The 24107-nt window shown below is 49.0% G+C and overlaps 1 protein-coding gene across 1 annotated transcript; it reads right to left on the reverse strand.

The window, feature by feature from the left end:
- Nucleotides 1-14905: 14905 nt before the first annotated feature.
- Nucleotides 14906-22584, reverse strand: LOC129385836 (neprilysin-like). Its single transcript, XM_072289486.1, has 2 exons — nt 22501-22584; nt 14906-18164 (listed from the first exon to the last, which is right to left on the reverse strand). Exons 1-2 carry the CDS (start codon nt 22582-22584, stop codon nt 16038-16040), a joined length of 2211 nt encoding a protein of 736 aa, XP_072145587.1. The 3' UTR covers nt 14906-16037.
- Nucleotides 22585-24107: the final 1523 nt, after the last annotated feature.

Below are 24107 nucleotides of genomic sequence, written 5' to 3' on the forward strand. Positions count from 1 at the left end.
GATAATTTTATCGGCAGTGTACACTTGGAAATATTCGCTTGCTAACTGAATTAGCAAGCATGGCGTCAGCGCGCACAGGCAAACATGAACACATTACACTCGATGACCGCGGACACTCGCTGTCAAAATGCTGGCGTGAGCGATCGCGGCAGCAGCAGCGAAATAAGTGACCTTCGTGCTGTGTATCGCTTCAACGCAAACTGAGCAGCGAGAACACAGCACGCACAAATGTATGAGCCGTCTGCAGATCGCTTTCGAGATACGCCGCGCGCCACCAGGCGCGGCAGCGAAAAGTACGCAGTTGCTGCAGCAGTAGAAGCCGCCCTCCTTCCTTCCGCGCTGCCTCCCCGCTTTCCTCCCTTTCGCGCGCGAGATTGAGTCGCGATGGTCAGTTCCCCTTGCGCCCGATTGCGAAATGCGCACTCGCTGCCGGAGCACAACGCCGCCCCCCTCCCTCTCTCTCGCCCATCCTCCCACGGCTTTTCGCGCGATGGAAGACGGCGGGCTTGCTCGGCCGCGATGTTATCACACTAGGACGTTATACGGAACATGACGGCGGGAATTCACCTTAAATGTCCATGAAGTTGATATCACAATCAAATTTGGTGCTTACAAACTTTGGACAACAAAATACGGTGCGGCGCAAGCTCGGACGTCTCCTAGCATTGCACAACAAACATGTAGCAACCTATACATCGGGTACAATCAAGGTACACATTACAGTCTACTGTACTGTAAAGACCAGTCATACAGATGTTAAACAGTGTGGGTGAGATGACGGCGCCCTGAGGAGTGCCCCGCCCTCCAAGGGGCACATTGTTGGAGCAGAAGTCCCCAATGCGAAGCTTGGTCTTCCTGTTCGTTAGAAAAGAACTGACGTAGCTGTGGAATCTGGAACCGAGACCCAGGTCTGAAATGGTCTTTACGATAAAGCTGTGGAGCACGTTGTCGAAAGCTTTCTCGAGGTCCAGACCGAGCAGAGCCTTGACGTCTCTGGAATGGCCATCCACAATCTGAGGCTTTGTTAGCTTCATGGTATCCTGCGTCGAGAGTCCGGCGCGGAAGTCGATCATGTTGTACGTGTAAACCTCGTTGTCTTCGAGGTACCCGTTGGCCCTGTTGAATCAGGTGACAGAGAACTGTGCGGAATAAAACCACTCCTTATATATAGTTTTCATTGATTGCGAGAAAACGTTTGATTCAGTCGAAACCTCAGCAGTGATGCAGGCATTACGGAATCAAGGTGTAGACGAGCCATATCTAAAAATACTGAAAGATATGTATAGCGGTCCCACAGCCACCGTAGTCCTGCATAAACAAAGCAACAAAATCACGATAAAGAAGGGCGTCAGGCAGAGAGGTGCGATCTCTCCAATGCTATTCACAGCGTGTTTGCAGGAGGGTTTCAGAGACCTGGATTGGGAAGAATTGGGGATAAGAGTTAATGGTGAATACCTTAGTAACTTGCGATTCGCTGATGATATTGCCTTGCTTAGTAACTCAGGGGACCATTTGCAATCCATTCTCACTGACCTGGACCGGCGAAGCAGAAAGGTGGGTCTAAAAATTATTTGTAGAAATCTAAAGTAATGTTTAACATTCTTGGAAGAGAACAGCAGTTTACGATAGGTAACGAGGCACTGGAAGTGATAAGGGAATTAATAAATCTGCTTAGGGCAGATAGTGACAGCGTATCCGGATCATGAGACTGAAATAATCAGAATAAGAATGGGCTGGGGTGCGTTTGGGCAAGCATTCTCAGATCGTGAACAGCAGGTTGCTATTATCCCTCAAAAGAAAAGTGTATAACAGCTCTGTCTTACCAGTACCCACCTGCGGGGCAGAAACCTGGAGGCTTACGAAAAGGATTCTACTTAAATCGAAGACGACAGAACAGGCTATGGAAAGAAGAATGATGGGTGTAACGTTAGGGGATACGGAGAGAGCAGATTCGGTGAGGGAACAAACGCGAGTTAATGACATCTTAGTTGAAATCAAGAAAAATAAATGGGCATGGGCAGGGCATGTTAGGAGGAGGGAACATAACCGACGGTAATTAAGGGTTACGGACTGGATTCCAAGAGAAGGGAAACGTAGCAGGTGGCGGCAGAAAGTTAGGTTGGCGGATGAGATTAGGAAGTTTGCGGGGACAACATGGCCACAATTAGCACATGACCGGGGTAGTTCGAGGAGTATGCGAGAGGCCTTTGCCCTGCAGTGGGCGTAGCCAGGCTGATGATGATGGTGATGATTTCAATTTGGGGATGACATTAGCGTTTGGAGGAAAACATCGACGAATTCAATACGAAGGCTTGAATTTCATTGCCTCTGTAAAGGGAAGCTGAAGAGTCTGTCGAATTCAATAAAACGCTCATATACGGATGCGAGAACCTTATAAACCATGAAGGTAAAATTTTGGGGGAGATTTTTCACTTAGGAGCGACGCAGTCGTCGGCTGAAATTGCGCTGTAGCTCCGCCCCCCGTCGAGCGCCGCGCTCTGCTGCTGACGCTGACTATGCGAGCGGAGACCGGAAACCGCGGCGTAGTGACGTCAACACTGGTGTTCCTCTCCTTCGCAGTCTCCGCGACCGTGCCTGACCGGGCTTATTTCTGCGTGCGTGCCGTCCTAATCTGCTTCGCTCGACCCTACATTCTTTTGTTTGTGTGTATATAGGAGTGGTAGTCGACGTGCGCAGCATCAATTGAACTTGTAGGCCGATCATGCCGGCGTTCTGTGCAGCCTACGCTTGCACGAACACCAGCGGCCGCGACGATGTTTCGATGTTCCACTAGTTCCTGCAAGACAAGAAGCTTTCAGGTAAGTGGGAGGCTGCTGTGAAGCGAAACAGCTTCAAGCGCTCAAGAACAACAGTGTTGTGCTCTAACCACTTCCGTGACGATTACTACCGGAGTTTATCAATAATGCGTGCTTTGGGTTCTCCTAAAAAAAAAAATTGGCACGCTGAACGGAAGGTGCATGTTTATCTCCCACCCTTGACGCAGGTTTCATCGCAAAGCGCCGCGAATTTTCTATTCGCAAGTGTGTTGTGAAACGGCCTGCATGCAGCTACCATAACGCAGTGCAAGCGTAAAGTTTGCATGTGTTGGAAAGCCTGCTCACGCCAGGACGCTGCGCTCCCCCTTCTCTCGCACACATAGAGAAACCGACCATCTCACGTAGCTGACGGAATTCGCCGGTTACGAGTAGCGTGCGGATGGCGCGCTGATGAAGGTTCTATAATACACGTGCTACAACAGCGGGTAAACTTTTCCCGCGTTTAAACCGTCTGTGTAGGTTGCCGACAGCTTTGGGGCAGCGCACAAATGCCGAAGATCGCATCACCGCTTACGTTCTACGAGGAGGCATGCAGGAATTTAACACTACAGTTGTTTGCCCGGAAACGTACTCACTGGAACGCTGAATGCAGCTTAGCAAAAAACATACTCGCCAAAGAACATTTCCAACACAAGGAGATGCTAACACTTCGCCTTCGTTCACGTGGAAAGCAGTGCTTGCACCAGCATTTTTTGCTTCTTGGAGAGGCCGGTTCTTCGCACTCGGCTCGTACAGTCGCGGTCAAAAATACGCGGCCCACGGCTCCAGTCGGCGGAGCGGCCGCGAGCCGCACCGCGGCGCTCGCGTCGGCGCTGCGAGAGTTTGCGCTCTGACGACAGGTATCTCCCTCGCTCTCGGGCGGATACGTAACGGACGATACGTAACGGGCGGATACGTAACGGATACGGACGATACGTAGGGAGATACCTGTCGTCAGAGCGCAAACTCTCGCAGCGCCGACGCGAGCGCCGCGGTGCGGCTCGCGGCCGCTCCGCCGACTGGAGCCGTGGGCCGCGTATTTTTGACCGCGACTGTACATGTAGGGAGTAAAGTATAAACCCCTTACAAGTGATCTTGCACGCGACAGCGACAGCGTGACAAGCGAGGCGATGTCTGTCGCGTTCACTCGTCGCCTGCAAGCCGAACTCCACGCGAACGACGGCTTTGAGTGACGACTTCCCGGTATGAGGGCAGCAATATACGCGCCGAAACTAGCGTGACGCATGCTTTATCAATTTAAGTTGATGTATTTTACTGAAGGAGCATAAATATTTCTGAAGGTCTTACACTAGGTTCTTATTTTTGCACGTGTAAAATTCGATAGTTTGCTCGTTCCGTGCGACAAACAGTAGTATTTGAGTTATGTACATCCAGTTTCGGCTTCGCACTATTGGCTAGTCGCTCATAGCATTTCCGGGCGACGAGCGACGAGTTCTAGATTTCTAGAAACGAGCGATCGAGCGACAACACCGAGCGATTTGTTCAAGCGACGGCCCGTTTTGTCGCTCGAAGCCATCGCCCGTCACCGTCGCGCGCAAAATCGCTCTCGTAGAGTTTGGACTTAACGCCGAACTCCTCAGAGAAACGCAAGCTCTCGAAAATTTTCATGACCGTCTCAGCAAAACACCACCAAACTACTTTGCACCGTGCTTCGTGCGTAGCGGCAGCAGTCGGTCCGGACGAACACCATTGTTGACGTCATGAGGCGCCCGACCAATACCAGGCGGACACGAGGCGCGCGAGCTGGGCGTGTCTGCTGCTGCACTTTTCGTCGAAATAAAATATGTTTGCGCTTTCTTTCGCTCAATTTCAATGCGATATTCGAATTCAGAGGGTTGAAAACCACGACTTACTGCTCTTCACTCATTTTTTCTGGAAAAGCTTTCAGCTTCCCTTTAAGTCAATACATCGAATCTGCACGTTTAATGGTGCTAGCTCTGCCTGCAAGAATAAAATCTCAGCGATGTGCTGTCAAGAACAGTGAGCATTGTAAGAGTTTTCGGACGAACCCACCGCCGTCAACCAGATGTAGGAGTCGTCGGACGATCTCGCCGCTGCCACCATTTGATGGAGTTGAAGGTCGTAGAGAGGAACTCGGTGAACTGGATTTATTTACATTATTTACATCTTAGACAAGACATATATCGACAGTCTAGCGTGACTCCCATATGGAGCCCGCAAGACTAACATACAGCAAACAGCTTACGAGCACACAGCTCACGAGTACATTTCGAGCATGACAACGAGCACGCATCTCACTAGTACATCTCGAGCACGACAACGAGCACTCAGCTCACTACGACGAGCGCACACTAGCAGCCGGCAATCACTGCTTATAAGCACTTGGTCCCCCCTTGATTCCGAGTGCACGGAAACGTTCATCCAGTCATCGTTCGACGTCACCGTTCGACGTCACCGTAGATGACCCGCCCTTTTGGAGGAGGCGGGCTCACATACTCGCGTTGCACACACACACAGGTGTAATGGTCCGGAGCCGACGTCAGAGGGGCTTCGTAGAACTCTGCTCCGACCCGGGTGGCGCGGCCGTGTAGCACAAAGCCTGCTTCGTCGAACTCCTTCACTCGCACCGGCGACGAGGCTAGAGGTTGGCGGCGGCATTCCAAGATGAGGTTACCACCGCTGGCGTAACTGGCTGGCAAACTTGCACTGCAGCTGGCCGTTCTTAACAGTATCGAAAAAATGTACTTGGTTCATTAATGAAAACGTACACTGCTCGTCTTTGAGGAGTATCGTAAATATTTAGTAACGTTTGAACCGTATGGGTACTACATCTACTTTGTAAGCATGGCATTCATGCCTCCGTGTAAAAAACGTTGTTTGCAACAACAAGCACCGAGGTTCCCTTTCTAAAGGTTGCAGAGGATTAATTTTATCATCTCGGCTGCCACAAACAAGGCGCATCCGAATTCAATGATGAGACGCACATGCATATTGTATGCCGCAACTAGAGTGTTATTTCGCAAACCAAAGCTTCGTTTACTCAGCCTCTGCGGAAGATTGATGTAAAGAAAAAAGCCATTTTAGTTTAACCTTTTAAAATAATATCCTCGCCAAAATATTATTTCAAATAATAATGCCTGCGTGCGCAAACCAGCTAGTCAGCTTTTCTTAATTTGGAATAAAGTATTATTCAATTGAAAAATTTGAGAACTAACAGCTTTAAAATATCTTTTTCTGCTCATTTTTCCGATACTTCCGTATGGCGAACGCAACAATTAAGATTACCACAGCGAGTGTTTAGTCTCAATTTAATCGGGAAGCATTCCTTGCCTTGCTACCGCCGATTTGCCTGCATCTGCCTGTATGATGAGCACTCCTTGCGTTCTTCTGAGTTCAAGGTGCAGGTAATTAGCACAACCTGCTGGGTGGCTGACAACCGCCATTGTCCACGTTGGTCACGTGTACTTTGGCTGATTTTATTGAGCAGACTCTGAATCCAGTGAAGCCTTGAACTGAGGACCCCCAGCAGGCACAACGCACAGCCTCACAAAAATACAGTGCGTTTCTTCTCCTTATACCACGCTTTGGGGTCACTGGCTATGTATAATTTCATTAGGGGCTAGATCGCGCTGCATATCCATGTAAACCTAGTCTCTGTCTACGTGCTGTTAAAAATGAACGAATAACAATGAAGAACAGTGACTATACGACGGCACGAAGACGAAATAATGACGAATACGACAAATATGAAATATGATGGCGGCGTGCAAGAGGAAGTTCGAATGCGTGTTGTAGAGTACGGGACACGTACTCTACATTTATCGCGCTTATGTAAAGGCCGTTATTGAATTTGATTGTGTGTTGATCTCTGGCTTTAAAAATTTCCAAGTTACAACCTATAATTTTGAAAATATGGGCGCTACGTCAATCTCTTCGGGCCCCTAAGTATATTGCCAATTCTTCTCTTCACCTTGAAGCAAACATGCAAGATTCAGCGGTTATATTTCAACAGCTAACACTCAGAACTTGTGTACAGGTGGCTAATTACATGGCTAATGTACAGGTGGCTAATTAGAAAGAATAGTAAGATTTAAGACTATAGATTGCAGATCACAAGTTCTAAGTGCAAAATTGAATCCAGCCAGTAAGCAGACACCGTCTGCTTTGCAGAAGTCCTGACAAACGTGACTTTTGACATATCCGTCCCCAAATGTGCTAAATATATCATAAAATTTCATTTAGAAACTCTGTGAAATACACATTCGCGTTACAGTTAAGGTAATTGCTAACTAAACGACCCACGCTTTCGGTAAGCGGTTAACTGGAACGCCAACGTGATTTCAAGCGCACCTTGTGGGCGGATATCTAGAAAGTGCTGCTAGTGGTCGATCCCTTCTGAACAAATATGACATCACGATACTGCCCGGTTCCAGCTTTACAAATGCGACATCTGCCCTAAAGTGAATTATTATAAATGTTATTTAATGACATTTATTAGTTAATTAGTTATTGAATGCGTACTGCTGGCCACTTCTGATTAAAGGCTGCAAAGCAATACGTTCGCACGTGCCTTGACTAACGACGTAAGACTCCTCCTGTGCGCCCAGAAACACTTATATACAACCCATAACCATTCCGCAAGGACCATTTCAGCAAATTGGCCATGCATCTGCTGGGATAGTTCCCCACGTCTTCGTGTGGCAACGGTTGGATTGTAGTGGCGGCCACCGACCACCTCACCCATTGCTGCGAAACGAAGGCGCTGCCATGACCTGCTACAGCCGACATCGAGAAATTTTTTTTTCATGCATTGTATCATTCTACGCCACGGAGTTCGAGCCGTAGTCATTACCGATTGCGGGAAAGCATTGAACACAGAGATGTTGCGAGAGGTTCTGACTCTGAGCGGCACTTCACACCGCAGAGCAATGGTTTATCATCCCCAAACCAACGGCTTGGCATAACGACTAAGCAAGACCATCGCAGATATGCTGTCAATGCATATTGCCACTGACCAAAAAAAAAAAAATCGGACCAATATGTGCTCCCTTACTTAACTTTCACGTGGAGCACTGCAATTCAAGAAAGTCCAGGCTTCACCCCTTTCTGGTTACTCCGCGGCCGAGACGCATCCAGAATGTTTCATACCGATGCTGCCATTTTAGGCCAGCGCCCCAACGAGGCCCGTCAACTCCCGTCGTACCGTATTCACTGTCGGCAAACATCTGACGCCCGCCGTTACACTCTTCGCCACAGAGAAGTTACCCGCAGTTCTCGAAAAGAGGTGCGGAGATCTATCCGACAGCGAGCACATTAGGAAAAGCTATCACGCCAGTACTTTGGTCCTTACAGGATTGTGCGGTGGCTCCGCGACCTTACCTACGAGGTTATCACGGAAGGCACCTTGAGACGTTCCCGTCGTCAGCCCCCCCCCTTGAAGTCGTTCACATCACCAGACTAAAACCTTACTTCTCGCGTAGAGACTCGCCTTCCCAGTTGTATTCTTTTTTTTTTCGTTTCAGCACGTCACTCTGGACCTATATTTTTTTAGAACAATTGTGTGTGTTTCTTTCTCAGGTGTACAGTGACCTATCGTGCCTGCTTTATTTATTTAGTCACAGCTCTTTTCTTAGTGGGCCTTGAAACTCAATGCTTCTCTGGGAGAGGGAGTAACGCCACATGCAATCTGTGTGCCTTGTGCATTTGATAGCGAAGAAGAGGACACTTCTGAGCTGGTGCTAGTAAAGACTGCAATTTCCTGCGCGAGAGATAAAGAATTCATTCGTAAATTTTCTTGGTTTCATTTTTCCTTCGTAATTCAAATTTTGTATTCCGTAATACATAGGTAGTTAGAATCGAGTTCCTGTATATGTCAGTATTTTTCTAAACTTTGCACCGCCTGATTTCTGGCCAATCCCCCACAGTGTGTTGCGCCAGGTCTTGAGCAACAACAGCACCAACGAGAGCAGCAACGTTGGTTCCGAGCGGTCTTTGCGTACTTCACCAGCGATATTTTATCAGTCACTTAGAGATTGCGATTAGTCGCATGCCATGTAACGCCGGCCTCTTCGCGTGATGCGCTTGCACAGGCCGCATTGTGCTATCTCTCATGGGTTATCTTTTAACATTCGGTTCGTCCTGCTACGCAAACAGGCGGCATATAAACAAGCTCTTCCAATGGAATTCTTCACACTTCCGAATAAGCGCCTGGCCCTGTGCTTCCACCATCTTTCTTTTTTCCGTTGCGGTAAAGAAGTACGTATGATTGCAAACTAAATATTGGCCGCTTCTCTATCCACCTTACTGGATGTATATCTCTCCATGGCACCAACTGGAAGACAGATCCTTATTCCTTATAGATCCTTATATCCTTCCTTAGATCCTTCCTTATATTCCTTATAGATCCTTATCCGTTAATCTCCCACAGCCATACGGACGTCGTATATATCTCGCATGATCATGCAAAATTGCCTAACTTCAGGACTACCTGACGTGGGGTCTTCGCTTGCAGACACTCCGCAAGGTACCGTAGTAGAAGCAGCGAAGAAAACGCGTATAGAAACGCCAATGTAAATCTTCCATTGACCTGTTTTCGGAGCAAACACACATCAAGCAACACTGCACCGAAAGCACAGGAATATTTGGTGAAAACAGATACAAATTGATCGGGGACCACATACGTTTATCAACTGACCAGAGCTTGAGCGCAGCTCTGTCCTAGTTAAACTTCGCACAAATGGACTTCTTATTTTCTACATCCATTCGTTTAAGAGAAGATTTTCTCGTTGCTACAAAAGGCCACAAAAGCGCTGCTGCGATATTTGAAAGCGACCGGATTGAGTCAACGTCTGTGATCCGGACTGAGTGACCGACTGATATCTCCAGTGGACTTTCTCTTTTCTTTTAATCTTTCCGTCCCCCTTTCCCTCTCCCCAGTGTAGGGTAGCCAACCGGGCTCAGTCCTGGTTAACCTCCCTACCTTTCATTTATCATTTTCTCTCTCTCTCTCTTTCTCGTTGCTCCAGTTTTAAGTCACAACACGAAGAATCCAGTTCGTAAGCGGGAGGTGACCTGCCTTTGAATCATCCTCTGTCATGCATGCCTTGACGCGTGCCGTTTCAGCTGACGTTGGCAGCAATGGCGAAGGTACGCCTATGGCCGGTTGCGGCTACACTAGACAGTGGGCCGCCTTCACCGTCGTCATCGCCCGCAGTCGCAGCGTTCCAGTGCTCCTGATCAACTACGGACACGCCAGACTCCTCCTGCTTGGCTGGAACGACGAACGTCTTGCTGAAACTCCGCGCCACAGAAGCGAATCCGCTGGTATTGCTCCCAACTCCTAGCGACGGTCCCGCGTCAACCCTCGATCCATTCGCCGACGCCACCAGTACCGAGAACTTGGCGGTGGCCGAGCGGACATCGGTCGTCCCAACGCCGCCAGGAGCAGACGTCCGCTTACCACCACTGTGCTCGTCAACAGCCGCTTTGGTGCCGTGGTTCGCGATGTAATTACGCACTTCATCGGTGTTCTTCTTCAGCTTGCCGTAGTTGCCGAGCGAGTAGGCCAGGACGCAGGCGCATCCCAGGATGGAGACGCCCAGCACGGCGATGATCACGTACAGGCCTTCTCTGTGGACAAGCACAGCGGGAAGGTTGAGCCATGCCTGCACCTCCGTTTCCATGGCGCCGGCAAGCTCCTGATGATGGTGTAAAAAGGCCGGGCAACTGTGATGCAATGACGGCTACTCCTCTAGGAGTTGCGCCTGGGGCTGCAGTCGACTGCGGCTCGACCAGGAACTGGTATCGCCGGTCGCAGTCGGTGGGCCTCGTACTTTGGCGTCTGTGCGATCTCTTCTTGTTCTTCTTCTCTGTCTTCTTCCATTGCTTTAGTTTTGCTGATAATGATGATAGTATTAGGACGATAATAAAGATGATGGGTGACGACGAGGACAACGACGATGATAATGATGACGCCGCCGATGCCCATTGAAGTGGGTGATCACACTAACGACTGGGCCAAATCGAGAAGAAATGAAGGATCGATAATGTGACAGTTCTCCAAGCAGTTATCACACGGCCACCTGGCTCTGCTCGTATAAATTGTGTATAAGAGGGCTGCAACGTAATTACGGCATGGATTCAGTTGTTTGTGCAGCATTGTAGGCGGCGGAGAGAGCTTCCACGTCAAACTAAATATAGGTCGGTGTCGCAGAACAAAGGTAGTCTCTCTCGTTCAGTGTCTCACAGCGCGTCCTGCCTGAGAATTGCCTTAGTAGGCGCATAAGTGTCCATAAAGTTTGTGTCAATATTTTTGTGCGTAATCAGCAATGCACAGACCGATCGCCTATTGCAATTCTATAGTGATGTGTCGTGATAACACTCGTTGCTTTTGTTTCACCCATTTCCTGGACAAATTACTTTCTCGTCGCAGATTGCGGCTGTGATGGCCAGGAGCTTGTTCTCCGCTAGTCTTGTAAATAAACAGATACGCCTTGAAATAAATGAATTTTCATCGTCGTAATCTTTATTGCAGTCTTCGCCCGTCTCCGTTCGAGAAATGTCAATGATAAGGATAAAAGAATAGGGCTAGGCTGGGCAGCGCTACCAACTTGCTGCCTGAAACCACCCTGCCCGAAATTCTCTTAAAATTGACCCAGCAGTGAGACGTAATCGGCACTTCTGGTCCCAGTGGTGGCGTGTTAACATTTGGGGATAATTCTGCCGCCAGCGGTGCGAGGCTCATTGTGTCGCACCTTCACCCGCGAGGTGGTCCGAGCAGAGAGGAGCATCCTGTATGGGGAGGCTGGCCATCGGCGCCATGGACCTAAGAAGGACCGCGCCCACTCCTTGGCGGCCCTCCTAAATGAACTCTCCCGCTGATTGTCACTGCCACTTGTTAGATTGTAAAGGCATTAGAGACCCTGAGAGGGGCTCAGATAAACTTTGGAGATGCTCTCGGAGGCTGCAGAAATAATCAACCACCTAAACAACCCATGAATATATTTCCTCGCTTTCCCGCCATCTTGATGCCCGCCTTCGTCTTGATCCTGCGGGGAAGCCTACCTTGCATAGCCGAAATGCTGTCAGAAGTAGCTTCATATCCATGAAAATTCTCAGACTTTTTGTCATCTTAAGCTACGTTGTCCCCTCACTGGAGAGCAATGCCGCTGATTTTAACACGTTTGGCAGGTGCAGTTTTCGGTAGCTTTAGCTCGTACGGTTATTCAAAGAACCTGTGTTTCGACTGCATCACCGCGGAGGTGCATTTCAAAGAGAAGCTTTCTTTGTGCCACCTGGCGGGTACTGCTACCAAGTGGCCGAGGAAGAAAGCAAAAAGTAATTGCCGTAAGTAGCCGAAAGCATAGCCAAAAAAGCTGAAAATAATTTGTTTGATATAAAAGTTGGCAACACATGGCTCAAGCCAAGAAAGCTTCTTTGTCTCAGAAACGAACGGCTGGAAAGTTAACCACAATATAATGGAGTTCGTCCACACTGACAGCGCCAGCGCGAACGCGCGCGTGGAGAAATGTCGCTAATAATTACAGGCAGTCGTACAGTCCAGTCGCCTCCAGCGACGCTTGGTGGGACGAAGCCTAAATTGAGAGCATACTTCGCCCATGAATCGATATACCAGCTTTGAGCTGTTCATGCCCTAATGAAAACTAGTCAGGAAAGCGGCCGAGTAGCTACATTTTGTTGTTGCCACTGGCTTCTAAATGTGGCCGCCAAACCTGAGAACCCTGCTCGGGGGCCTCGCCTTCATTGTACCTTTCAGTCTACAGCTAACGAACAGAAACGTGGCCAATTTTGTGGTCGAGGTCCAGCGTCCAAGGTCACCTGCCGGCGAGGTTAATTCTTTCAGCCCGACAAGAACATTTCGTCTACGAGGTGAACGAATCGCCCACTAGGGCGGGAACCTGCAGTGGTTGCTTAGTGTCTGCGGTGTTGGGCTGCTAACCACGAGGTCGCGGGATCGAATGCCGGATACAGCGGCCGCGTTTCCATGAGGGTGAAATGCGATAACGTCGACGTACTCAGGTTTATGTGCACATTAAAAAAAACCCAGTTGGTCAAAATTTCCGGAGAAGCCCACCACGGCGTGCCTCCTAATCAGATCGGGATTTTGGCACGTAAAACCACATAATTTAATTTCATATAGGGTGGTAGCGGGGAATGTCGGAGCGGTTGATCAGATAAGTAAATGTTGACAAGTTTACCTTTTTTGTTTAGCAGAAGTAATGACAGAAGGCTCAGCAAACGCTCGTATGGCTGTAGCAGATCCGTGGAGTGCTCGACAGGTCTACATAAACTCAACCAAATATCAGAAAACGTGACTTCCAGACGTCGTTTTCTGTAGTCGTAGAACTACCGGCGCAATAGAAGTAGAATGATCAATAATACGTTTGAGTTCGTTTCGGATGTACCTTAAGCGGGATATGGCGAAAAAAATGCTACGAAAGCACGCGTTAGGGCCGGATATCTTGAAAGGGGTGGTAGCCTTTCTTACGATTTCTCTTAAGCAAATATGCCGTCACTAAGCTGCTCGTTAAGTTATTTAAGACATCAATTAGTTATTTAGTGAATAGTTATAAGAGGAAGCTTTAGCTCGGGTTCAGCTCCGACGCGGCCTATTCAAATACATGTAAAACGCAGCAACGCTTTTCTGAGATAACCCCTGGACCGATTTTAATGAAATTTGTTGCATTTGAGAGATAAAGGTAAATTCTAGTGACTGCTGCAAGCGGAATTCCGATTTAGGGCATTGTTGTTGCAAATACAGTTTTCGAAAATTTGAAAGTTAAAAAAGCAATTGAAGCACGAAGCACGAAACATAGCGTGGTTCTGTAAACAGCGACCATTAGATCATTCAAAGCGGAAAAATTTGATATATCAATTTAGATCTTACGTGAAATAGTTGCGGTCTACAAAAGCTGTATTTCCATATTACTAAATTTTTGAGATTCATGTGTAACATAGTTTTTCCCGCTATATATGTACTATTACATGCAATTCACATAATTTTGATATCCTTTTTCACTGCTGAGTTACAGCGTTGTAAACTTAATAATTCCGTTTTCTGGAAATTTGCGATTTTTACCCATTTTTATTACAAAAATAACAACCTAAATAAAAAATTCCAAACCGACAGTCGTGGTCACTTCCAGCTATCTCTGGCCGAGTATGAAAGCTGACATCTGTTGCAGGGCTAGGCATGCATACGGTGCTAGCGCGCCAAGGTAAGTCGACACACTTTGAGCGCGCCTGGTCATTTTCCACTACCAGACGTTCGTTTCGGCCACGTTCACATCAATATCGTTGGTTTGCTACCATCGTCCTCGAACTGACGATACATACTCACTTGTATCGACCGCTCCACACGCTGCCTGAAGCAATGCCACTCGCTCACATTACTGCAGAGTTCGTGGCCCCGGCCATCTTAAACACCTGAATTTCTTGTTACGGCGTACCACACACCATAACGACAGACATAGGACAATTTGACTCCTCCCTCTTTCAACCTCTCTCCCGTCTCCTGGGTGTAACGCACGTACCAACGACAGCTTATCACCCAAGTTCCAATAACATAGTAGAACGCTTCCATCGTCAACTAAAAGCAGCACTTCGTGCCCATGACTCCAGGATTCCATGGACAGAGCGCCTGCCTTTGGTTCTACTAGGCCTTCGCAGAGCTATGAAAGCAGATGCACAGTGTTCCGCAGCACAACTGATTTTCGGCATGACACTTCGCGAACCCGGTGCATTCTTCGCCTGGGAACCGTCATCTGCTGACCTACAATCTTACACCGACCACCTTCGCATTACAATGGCCACTGTCATACCACCGCCGCTTCACAACCACCGCAGAAATTTTTACATGAGCCTATTTTTACTTCATAGCAGTCACGTATTTATCCGTCACGACGCTGCTCGCGATCCTTTACAAGCTCCGATTTCCGATTTCAAGTGCAAAGCGTCATTTGCGAACGTAACCGCAAGGGACCACTACATTTTTGCATATTGTACGCACGCCTCCATGCTTACAGCTCAAAAGTACAGATGTATTGTAGACACGACCCACTACAACGTGGCTGTTCGTGGGAATGAAATAATTTAACGCCTGCACTAATCACCAATAGAGCTATGGTGACGTGCGACTTTCCTCCGATTTATTAGCTTCCGACTGTCCAAAAGCAGAGCAATATTCAGAAAAAGAGCCGTTTTATCACACACGGCGCAGACAGCACATAGCGCAAAGTATTTAAGCAACTTGTGATGCGGCCTGAACATTTCACTAAAAAGCAACAGAAAGAGAGAGAGTGAGATGCAAATGAGACAAAGGCAGGGAGCTTAACCAGAAGTAAAATTGCTACCCTGCACAATAAGCAATAGAAGCGCAGAAAAGACGAGGACAACGAAGGGAACGAAAACAAAACTGATGCACGGCGAAAAACAATTCACTCCAGGTAGGCAAGAAGTAAAGCGATAGTATACCAGTCTGTTCAAATAAGGCACAAGTCACTACAACAGGCATCCTAACGACGAACGGTGTTTAGTACTCGCCATCTCAGCGGGCCGAACATTTCGACTAGAACTGGTACATAATGAAGAGTAGCTCCCGAAGTGCAAGTGTGCGGAGATGATGACCATTGAAATAATTCGAGGAGCACATACTTCGCCATACATACACTGTTTCAAAAAACGCAAGCATGCGACAGTGCGACACTGCGACAAACATACGACAATCTTTCGCTTTGCGCACTGCTAAACACAATACGTGCTTCATGGCGTCCATGCTGTTGGCACACCTACAGATTTCAGGTTAGGTATATACCCTTTAGCAAAAACCCCAATAGTGTGCTTGTCATTCAGCAATGTCTGTATGGATGCAGTGCTGATTTCGCAAAGTTCAGTAGTTCAATTAGACTTGCCCAACTGCACTGACCATTAGCAACGCCCACAGCTGATACAGCAAAATGCATGACCGAATAAAGATTAAAGAAGCCTGCCACATTAGAAGTCTCTCTTGTCTTTGCACGTTTTACAGGCTCTATCAGCACAATGTCTCCACTAATGGCGTCACTAAAAGAAAGCAGAAATCACAAGAAAAGAATTGAAGGTAGGTGCAAACCTACCAAAAACGACAATACCGTTTCACTCTTAGGTCCGAGAGAAGGTGCTTTCTTCCACAAAATATGTATCCTCTCGTACCTTTAGCACCTGCGTACATTCAAGTCTTCATCAGACGAAGAATTGGCATTTCTTTTGGGGGTTCATCTTGGATCCTATAGGGCAATGAAAAGCTTCAGCAAAAGCTTTGGAATTCCTCGCCACCTTGTTACAGTCGAAATTACGGTAGTGCTGGTCACCAGAAATGCTGCAAGAAATATAACACAATGTCATGAAGAAGACCTTGTCTTCCGAGAGGTCATCCCGCAGCGCCAGCGGCAAGCTACTGTCTCGAACGTGGGAATGCTTCATGGCGGTGTATGCTATCTCAAAAGCAGTCACTCCCGGGAACAGGCTGTACTCTACAGTGCCATAGAAGCACCGATCCCTGTAGTGATATTGAACCTGGGTTGCATTGGACAGGATGCTGCCGACCTCGGATCCGTGTGGCGTCCACCTTATGCCTTCTCTGTCGAATGCACGGACCAAGTGAGTTGCCATGAGGAACAGGAGACCACCGTACAGCATAGCCTTCACCCCGTTCGGATAGTACAGGGGTGCTGCGATGGTGGCAGTTGCCATTTGCACGGTGTTAGAGACGTAATCGTAGAAAACATAGCCTGGAAGACTGTTCCAAGGCAGCCTCATCACTTCCTCGTATTGGCCAGTCATCATTAGGTCGCCAGCACTTATTCTCGTCTCAATCCACATGGCGGCGAAATTGGTAGAATTTTCGGTGAACGCACCGTACAGCTTCTCCAGCACGTCAGCATTCACAACGGCTTCGGGAGGCCACAGTGACTTTTTCACAGTCAAGATCTTTTCGATTAATCGTGCCTTGCTCTCATCGTCTATCCAGTTAGAAACGTTAACCTTTTCGACGGCCGTTGAGACCACGTCGTCGAAGCCGTCATTGACGGTCTTGATGTCTCGCGCATCGAACCGGAAGACGAAGTCGAGTGCAGCAAGAAGAATCTTGTACGATGCTTCTGTCTGTTGGCCGCAGAACACGGGCAAGTAAGCCGCTGCTTTCTGCCTGCTGCCATAGTGGTCCTCGAGAATGGCATAATCGGCCACGGGAGCGCAGTACTGCACGAGTAGCCACGTCAGATGCATGTTCAGCTGCCCCACGTCGTACTTTTGGATAAGCTCGCTGACCGTTCGCAGTAGGCGGACATCGCTGACGACGATTTCATCTTCGTAACTTAGCTGTCGTCTGAGCGGGATGGATTGCTCGAAGCTGCGAAGCCATTCAAAAGCGGTGGCGTTCGGAACGTAGGCCGAGATATTGCCGAAGGAAAACACCGCCGGCTTCGGTGAGCCTGAGATTACCAGCGAGTTCAAGGTTTCGAGTATTTGCTCCTCCATGACGCGGATCTCCTCAACATGAGTTTTGTTGGTGTCGGGTCTCGTATTGCTGTCCGGATACAGATGATGAACAAAGAGCTCCCAGTACTTAAAGTAAGCGCGTCTCGCTAACCGGTGGTGGTAGAGCAGTGCAGGAACAAGCATGCTCGGCCGGATCTGGAACCTCAGCCTTGTAGCTGGCGAAGATTGATCCGGGGCATCCAGCACACTCACCGACATCCAAAACGGGGATTGCCACGAATGGGCAAGCTTGAGAGCGAGTTGTAGCGGCGGTTCGAATTTTCGCGTCGGTTTGGGCCAGTCCAACCCTCGTTCCCTGATAAAGTAGAGGAAGAGCGACACGGCAGGCTTATCCGACGGGTACTTCTCTAGGCATCTTCTGTGCATTGTGAGCGCCTTCATCCCGACGGGAATATGGTGCGTACCACCGATTATAATGTCCCGGAGTCCCTGGAACCATGAGAGCCGCAGTTCGTTCATGACTCCGTTGAACATCCCGTGGTGAGAGGATGAGCGCGCCGCCGAGCAAACGAACGCATCAAAGTCATCGCAGGGGTCCAGCGTCCAGTTGAGACGCTTAGTGAGCAGTGAGGCATGCGCACGGCAGTCCTCCGTGTTGCAGAGCGGGGGCTGGCTCTCAACGTGCTTATGGAAACTCGAGACGAAGATGACGAAGAAGGTGAGGAGAGCGAGGAAGATGCAGCTGGTCACCACGAGCGTGAAACGGTACTTTTTTGCTGCGGTGGGCTCCGAGGTTGACGACGTGACCGGGGACACCGCATCGCTTCTTGGCTGCAAATGACGTACCGGGGACACCGCATCGCTTCTTGGCTGCAAACGACGTAACACGATTTACGTTGTTATTAACGAAGGATGTTAGCCTTAGACTGTCTGACATCCGCTTTTTGAATATATTTAGCGAACGTTTTTTACTTACCCACAAAGGAGGATAAACGCACTCATTGGAGGCTTAGAAGCATGTCATCACGCTGGTACTTGCATCAGATTGCTTTAGTGCACTTCTGTAGTAATTACCGGAACCTTTGCTTAACTTGGTTTTTACAACGTGCTATAGCTCACCCTGCTCATTACCTTGCTGTCACCAACTGATGACCATGGAATAAGATAAGGGGGTATGCGGGATCATTGACCCACCTAGCACAATCAAATGAACAACCGAGTAGACAGTCAAATAGCCGTAAGTGTATATGGGGTCTCGTTGGCTGAAGAAACCTCATATAATCGTTACCAAGACTTGCCTTATGGGAGCTGTGCAACATGTCACGCTTATTTTTACTGCCACAGTTTTTCGTACTTTACACCACGATAGTGAAAACAAACTGACCACTTCATTTACTAAATAGTATGATTTTAACTTTACCATCAATACCTTTTGTTTAATGGGCGCTTTTACAGCGCGTGAGGAGGAAGGATTTTGATTACGCACTACCAATCAGACTGTAACAAGCTTTGAATGGCAACAGAAAAGTAATTTGAGAAATTGTTTAGAGCAGTTCATTTACATATGCAATAACATAAGTTTGACGACTATAACATAAAAAATACCCTGACTCAAAAAAAGCCTGCACTTGATGATAATAAAACATTTGGCATTCTGAAGAAATGAACCCCTGCATGTGTTTTACTTGACCTCTTCCATTTAACTTCAAAAGTGGGAATTCACGATCTGCGCTATGTTTATTTCGCCACAGCAAGTTGTGTCTTGTACTTAATTGCATTTCCCTTTACGGATTATCGGGTTTCGGTCACTCTGAATGGTAAATGATCATTATGATAACTTTATTCGCACCCCCTTTGTAAGGGAGTGGCGACACAGTGTCCTCGTCTTCATCATATAATCAGGCTTTACTGCATTCGGACACGTGTACTACATTTTCTTTCATCGGCTGACCGCGTTTCACTATGTAACAAGTGTTAGCACTCAGCGCAGGACGCGCCTGTTTGTATCGCAGGTTTCCGATATGTTATCGATAGTTCCATCTGCAGCTTGCAGTCGCATAAAATTAGGTAAACTGATTTGCATGTATGCGCGACGCGCATTGTGTAGTACTTTCTAGCTGACACGAGGGCGCCAGCGATTTATCTGGAACCTTCGATGACTCATCTATAAAAGCTGGCGCGCTTGACCCACTGATCAGATTTTCCGATGATCGCCGACTGTCTTCGCCGCATTCGTCGTGGTTTCATTGTCTCTTGCTTTTGTGTGCACGAGTTCGTCCAATAGAAGTTAGTTTCACCATTCGCAGTTTTTCAACTGTGTTCGTGACGGTCACTGCAACGTGACATCTGGTGGAGGTGCTTGTGAATGAATGGATGAACGAACTTTATTCCCCATTTAAGAGAGGGGAGGGGCCGAGGTGGAGAGAGGGAGATTTAACTACTCGAGTCCCAGCAGGCATCCGTCACCACATTATGTGGCTAGAGGTGCTTGTACGTTCATGTAACAAACGCCCCCACAAAGCCGCGATCGAAGCCTGAAACTCGGACAGAACCAACGTCGCCCCGAATCATCGAGCTAGCCTCAGACGTCGAGATTTACCCGCCGGGTACGGCCCTTTTCCCGAGAAGACCAGGAAGTGCAAGACCACAACAGCAGCCACGACGACAGCTCCAGTTAGTAGTAAACCAATCGCGTTGCAGCAGCCGATGGAACCGCCGATATTCCGCGGATCGTCATTTGAAGACCCGGAAAGGTGGCTGGGGACGTATGAAAGAGTCACTACGTTCAACAACTGAAAGTACGATGGCAAGCTGCGCCATGTTTACTCGCGCTTGGAAGACAACGTCAGGACGTGGTTTTAGAAACGTGCGTCAACCCTGAAAACATGTGACCTCTTCGCGGCAGCGTCATCAACACCTTTACAAGTGCCGTCCGCAAACAGAGCTCTGAGCTGATTCTGGAATCCAGTGCGCAGCTCCCAAACGAGAGCATTGCGATCTACACAGAACAGAGGGCCCGCCTGTTCCGCCACGCCAACCCGGAAATGTCTGAGGCAATGAAACTTCGCTTTCTTATGCGTGGCGTGAAGCAAGAGCTGGTGGGTGAAGAAAAACTAGACAGATGCTGGTGCGTGGCATTCACAAATTATAAATTAAGCCGCTCAAGCAAGCGGAAGACTGATTCCGCAAGTTTCACTGCTTGTCATCGTCGTCTTTTCTCACCGGGCCATTGCGGCACATAGTAGTGCGCTACAGGACCTCCCTTCTAGCGAGGAAGCTGTGAGCTGGAGGAATGGCGAAGCGCAGTGGAGGAAGTGCGAAACGCACGCGGCAAGTAGGATGGCCTGGTCGGCAGGGAATGCGACAGCAGAAGTGGCTCAAGCGTCAGCGTCAAGGTAGGCAGGCTTCAGCCGGTCGACGGAGACCTTTTCTTCCTGGCCGTTTTTAAGCAATCAAAGTTTTCGGTGCACGCATCGTACTTTGAACGGAGCATCATGCGGAGGCCATAAGTGAGGACGTACAGTGTCGTTGCGCATAAGGGCGTGCATGCATTTCTCGTGGCCAGCGTTCATGTATACACGTCTGGAAGAACGTCGTGGTCGGGTGGGGGGGACGACAGTACGCATACTGCTGCGTAGACGGTAGGCCTAGTCAGAAACGTCAGTGGGTACGGTGGGCGAGTCGTTGGAGAATTCGTCATGGACTCGTAGAGTGGTGCTAAACGTACGCTCGGCGGCGCTGCTGGAAGATTGACTGTGAAGAGTGATGCGGATTCCAAGCACCAGCAACGAACTGCCGCAAGACTGCAGCGCCAGCTGTGTCCGTGTCGGACCATGCGAGATGTTGGAGTATTGCATTTGGGGTGGACGAGCAGCGTCGCCCGGCAATTGCTTCTTTGATGCCTCTAAACGCGCGGTCAGCGGTGTCGTTCCAGGTCACGGAAGTATTCGGTGTCTTCACGCCCGAGAGAAGGTCGTGTAGATGCTGTAGTATATTGGCGCAGTGACGATTGAAGCGGCGGTAATAGTTGGCGAGGCCGAGAAATCCGCGCAGTTACCTGGTGATGGATGCCTGAGGAAACCCACGGATGGCTGTGACGCGGGTCAGGAGTGCATGAATACCGTGTGCGTTGACGCGATGGCCGAGAAAATCCAACTCCGTGACGCCTAACTCGGTCTTCGGACCGTTAACGACAAGACCAAACTTCCTGAACATTGCGAGTACTTCATATAGATAAAACTTGTGAGCTTCAGCGGGGGTGCTGTAGACGAGGATTTTGTCAAGATAGGCAAATCAGAACGTCAAGCCACGAAGACCTGGTTAAAGAAGCACTGAAAGGTCCGGGCTGCATTACGAAGACCGAAAGGCATGCGCAGACATTCAAACAGGCCAAAGGGTAATATAATGGCGGTCTTGGAAATATCTGAGGGTTCCACAGGAATTTAGCGGCAGGCTTTTACCAGGTCGGCCTTGCTAAAATATGGTGCCGCCGTGAAGCGCCGACGTAAAGTCCTGAATGTGAGGTATTGGTTACGGGTCCGGGACAGTGGCCTTGCTGAGAGCACAGTAATCGCCGCAGGTGCGCCATTCGCCGGTCTTGGCCACCATATGGAGAGGCGAAGGCCATGGACTAGAGGAGGGATGAATGAAGCCAAGGTAAAGCATGCGTTCAAACTCCTCTCGGGACCCCGCTAGACGATCCGGCGCGAGGCGACAAGCCGCAGCAAGGACGGGAGGACCAGTCGTGACGATATGATGTGTGACGCTATAAGCGATCGAGAATTGAAAAAAAGGGGTCGCAAGAGATCTGGAAACTCGCCAAGGACGGCTGACCGATTGTCGGGAACGGCAATGTGCGCCTGGAGAAGCCGAAGCGGTGGAGCGCGGCAGGAAACTCCTTGGACCGCTAAGCCCGTCTCCGACCATACAATAGCTCAGCTAGGGGACGTTCTTGAGCCCATAATCAAAAACCAAAAGCAGCTACCGTTGGAGGCGCGGTTGCTGTTCGTCAAACTAACGAAAATCATCCGACTACATATCAACGATACATACCAACGAGACGGCGCCAGCCCGACAATGCTTAGAAGAAAACAATACGCCAACAAAAGACGACCTGACAACACGACTTTCCAACCACAGGTCAACACGACGCAGCCGTGATCCGACGCCAAGACCTAACTGCAGCGCAAGACAAAGAACTACCGACCTCGATGTGCTTCTCGACAGCCACGCAGGCGGTATGCGCCTTAGTGAACACGGGAGCCGAGTACTCCATCATGAGTGCGCCCATCGCCGCCCAATTGAAGAAATGTATGACTGTATGGCACGGCCCTCAAATTCGGACAGATCGAGCACGCCACATAACGCCAACTAGCATCTGCTGTTAAGAATTACAGTTCATGACCGGACTTACTCTGCGGCGTTCGTTTACCTACAAGAGTGTTCGCGAGACGTCATTCTCGGCATAGACTTCATGAACCAACACGGCGCAATTATCGACCTTAGGTGGAAGTTCACAGACCAATGGATACCGACGGAGAGCCCTTACAGTCAGTGTGCCTTGAGTGTGCTTGGGGACCAAGCCAGCATCTAGCCTCGCTCCAGCGTTTTAATTTCCGTCGGCAGCGAAACACCCGCAGACGTCGAAGGCGTCATCCAGGTCTACTGCTCGACCATGAAATTTGCGTCGCCAAAGGGATCGCTCGACTGTACGGAAGCAAAGTGAAAGTGATCCTGACAAACTTCGGCCAATGGTTTAAGCTCATCAACCAGGACACAACGATCGCATACATCAAGGAAATTGTGGAAACGAGCAATGCGTTTGTCATCTCGGATTCTGCCGCATCTATCCCGACAAGCATAGTTCCCGAACCAGAATTCGACATATATCCAAGTCTCCGCACGAGTAAGCAGCAACAGTTCGGAAGTCTTCTGCGACGATAAAAGGACTGCTTTTCGACGTCGTCGAGGATTCGACAAACAACAGTTGCGAAGCATCGCAAAATAGCTAATGAGTGCGCTCGAACACACCGCCAGAATTCTCTCCGAGTTTGGACGACAGAATGTGAAGCTATAAAGCAAAACGTTGACGAAATCCTGCGCGGAGGCATCATCCAGCTGTTGAAAAGCCCGCGGGCATCTTCTCTATTCTTGGTCAAGAAAAAGAACAGAACCCTACGTTTCTGCCTCGATTATGGTCGCCTGAACAAGATCCCGAAGGACGTATACCCCGTCCCACGGATAGACGACCCATGGAATCAGCTCTGCAACACTGAATACTACTCGTCAATGGATCTAGGATCTAAAGAATGGATACTGGCAAATACAAGTTGACGAGAGGAATCGCGAAAATACCGTCTTCATGATGCTAAACAGCCTCAATTTCTTCAAGGTCATGCCTTTCGGACAGTGCTCGGCACCTGCAACGTTCCAGCTCATGATGGACACGGTGTTAGCAGGAATGAAGTGGCAGACCTGTCTAGTTTCCTTGGATGACGTAGCCTTCTTCGCCGCAAATTTCGACGATCACCTTAGGTGGCTCGTGACAATACTAGAGGCCATCAAGTCATCGGGCACACACTGAAGCCGGAAAAATGCCGCTTCGCTTACGACGTGTGTTTCTGGGCCCCGTCATCAGCAAATCTGGAGTCCGCCCCGACGCGCAAAAGACAGCTGCCATCGCAAAGCTCCAGCAGTCCATCGACATGAAGGCATTACGCAGATTCCATGTCGTGTGTGCCCGCAGCAGGCGCTTTGTCAAGGTCTTTTCACGCATGGTTGAGCCGCTGACACATCTAAATGTGATGTCGAGTT

This window comes from Dermacentor andersoni, chromosome 7 (genome assembly GCF_023375885.2).
Source record: "Dermacentor andersoni chromosome 7, qqDerAnde1_hic_scaffold, whole genome shotgun sequence".
Taxonomy (NCBI): Eukaryota; Metazoa; Arthropoda; class Arachnida; order Ixodida; family Ixodidae; genus Dermacentor; species Dermacentor andersoni.

Coding starts and splice junctions, on each gene's coding strand:
- LOC129385836 (XM_072289486.1), bottom strand. CDS start 22,584: ATGGGCGCACTCATGATGGAGTACTCGGCTCCCGTGTTCACTAAGGCG. Junction 18,165..22,500: donor CTGTCGAGAAGCACATCGAG/GTCGGTAGTTCT, acceptor CGTCGTTTGCAG/CCAAGAAGCGATGCGGTGTC.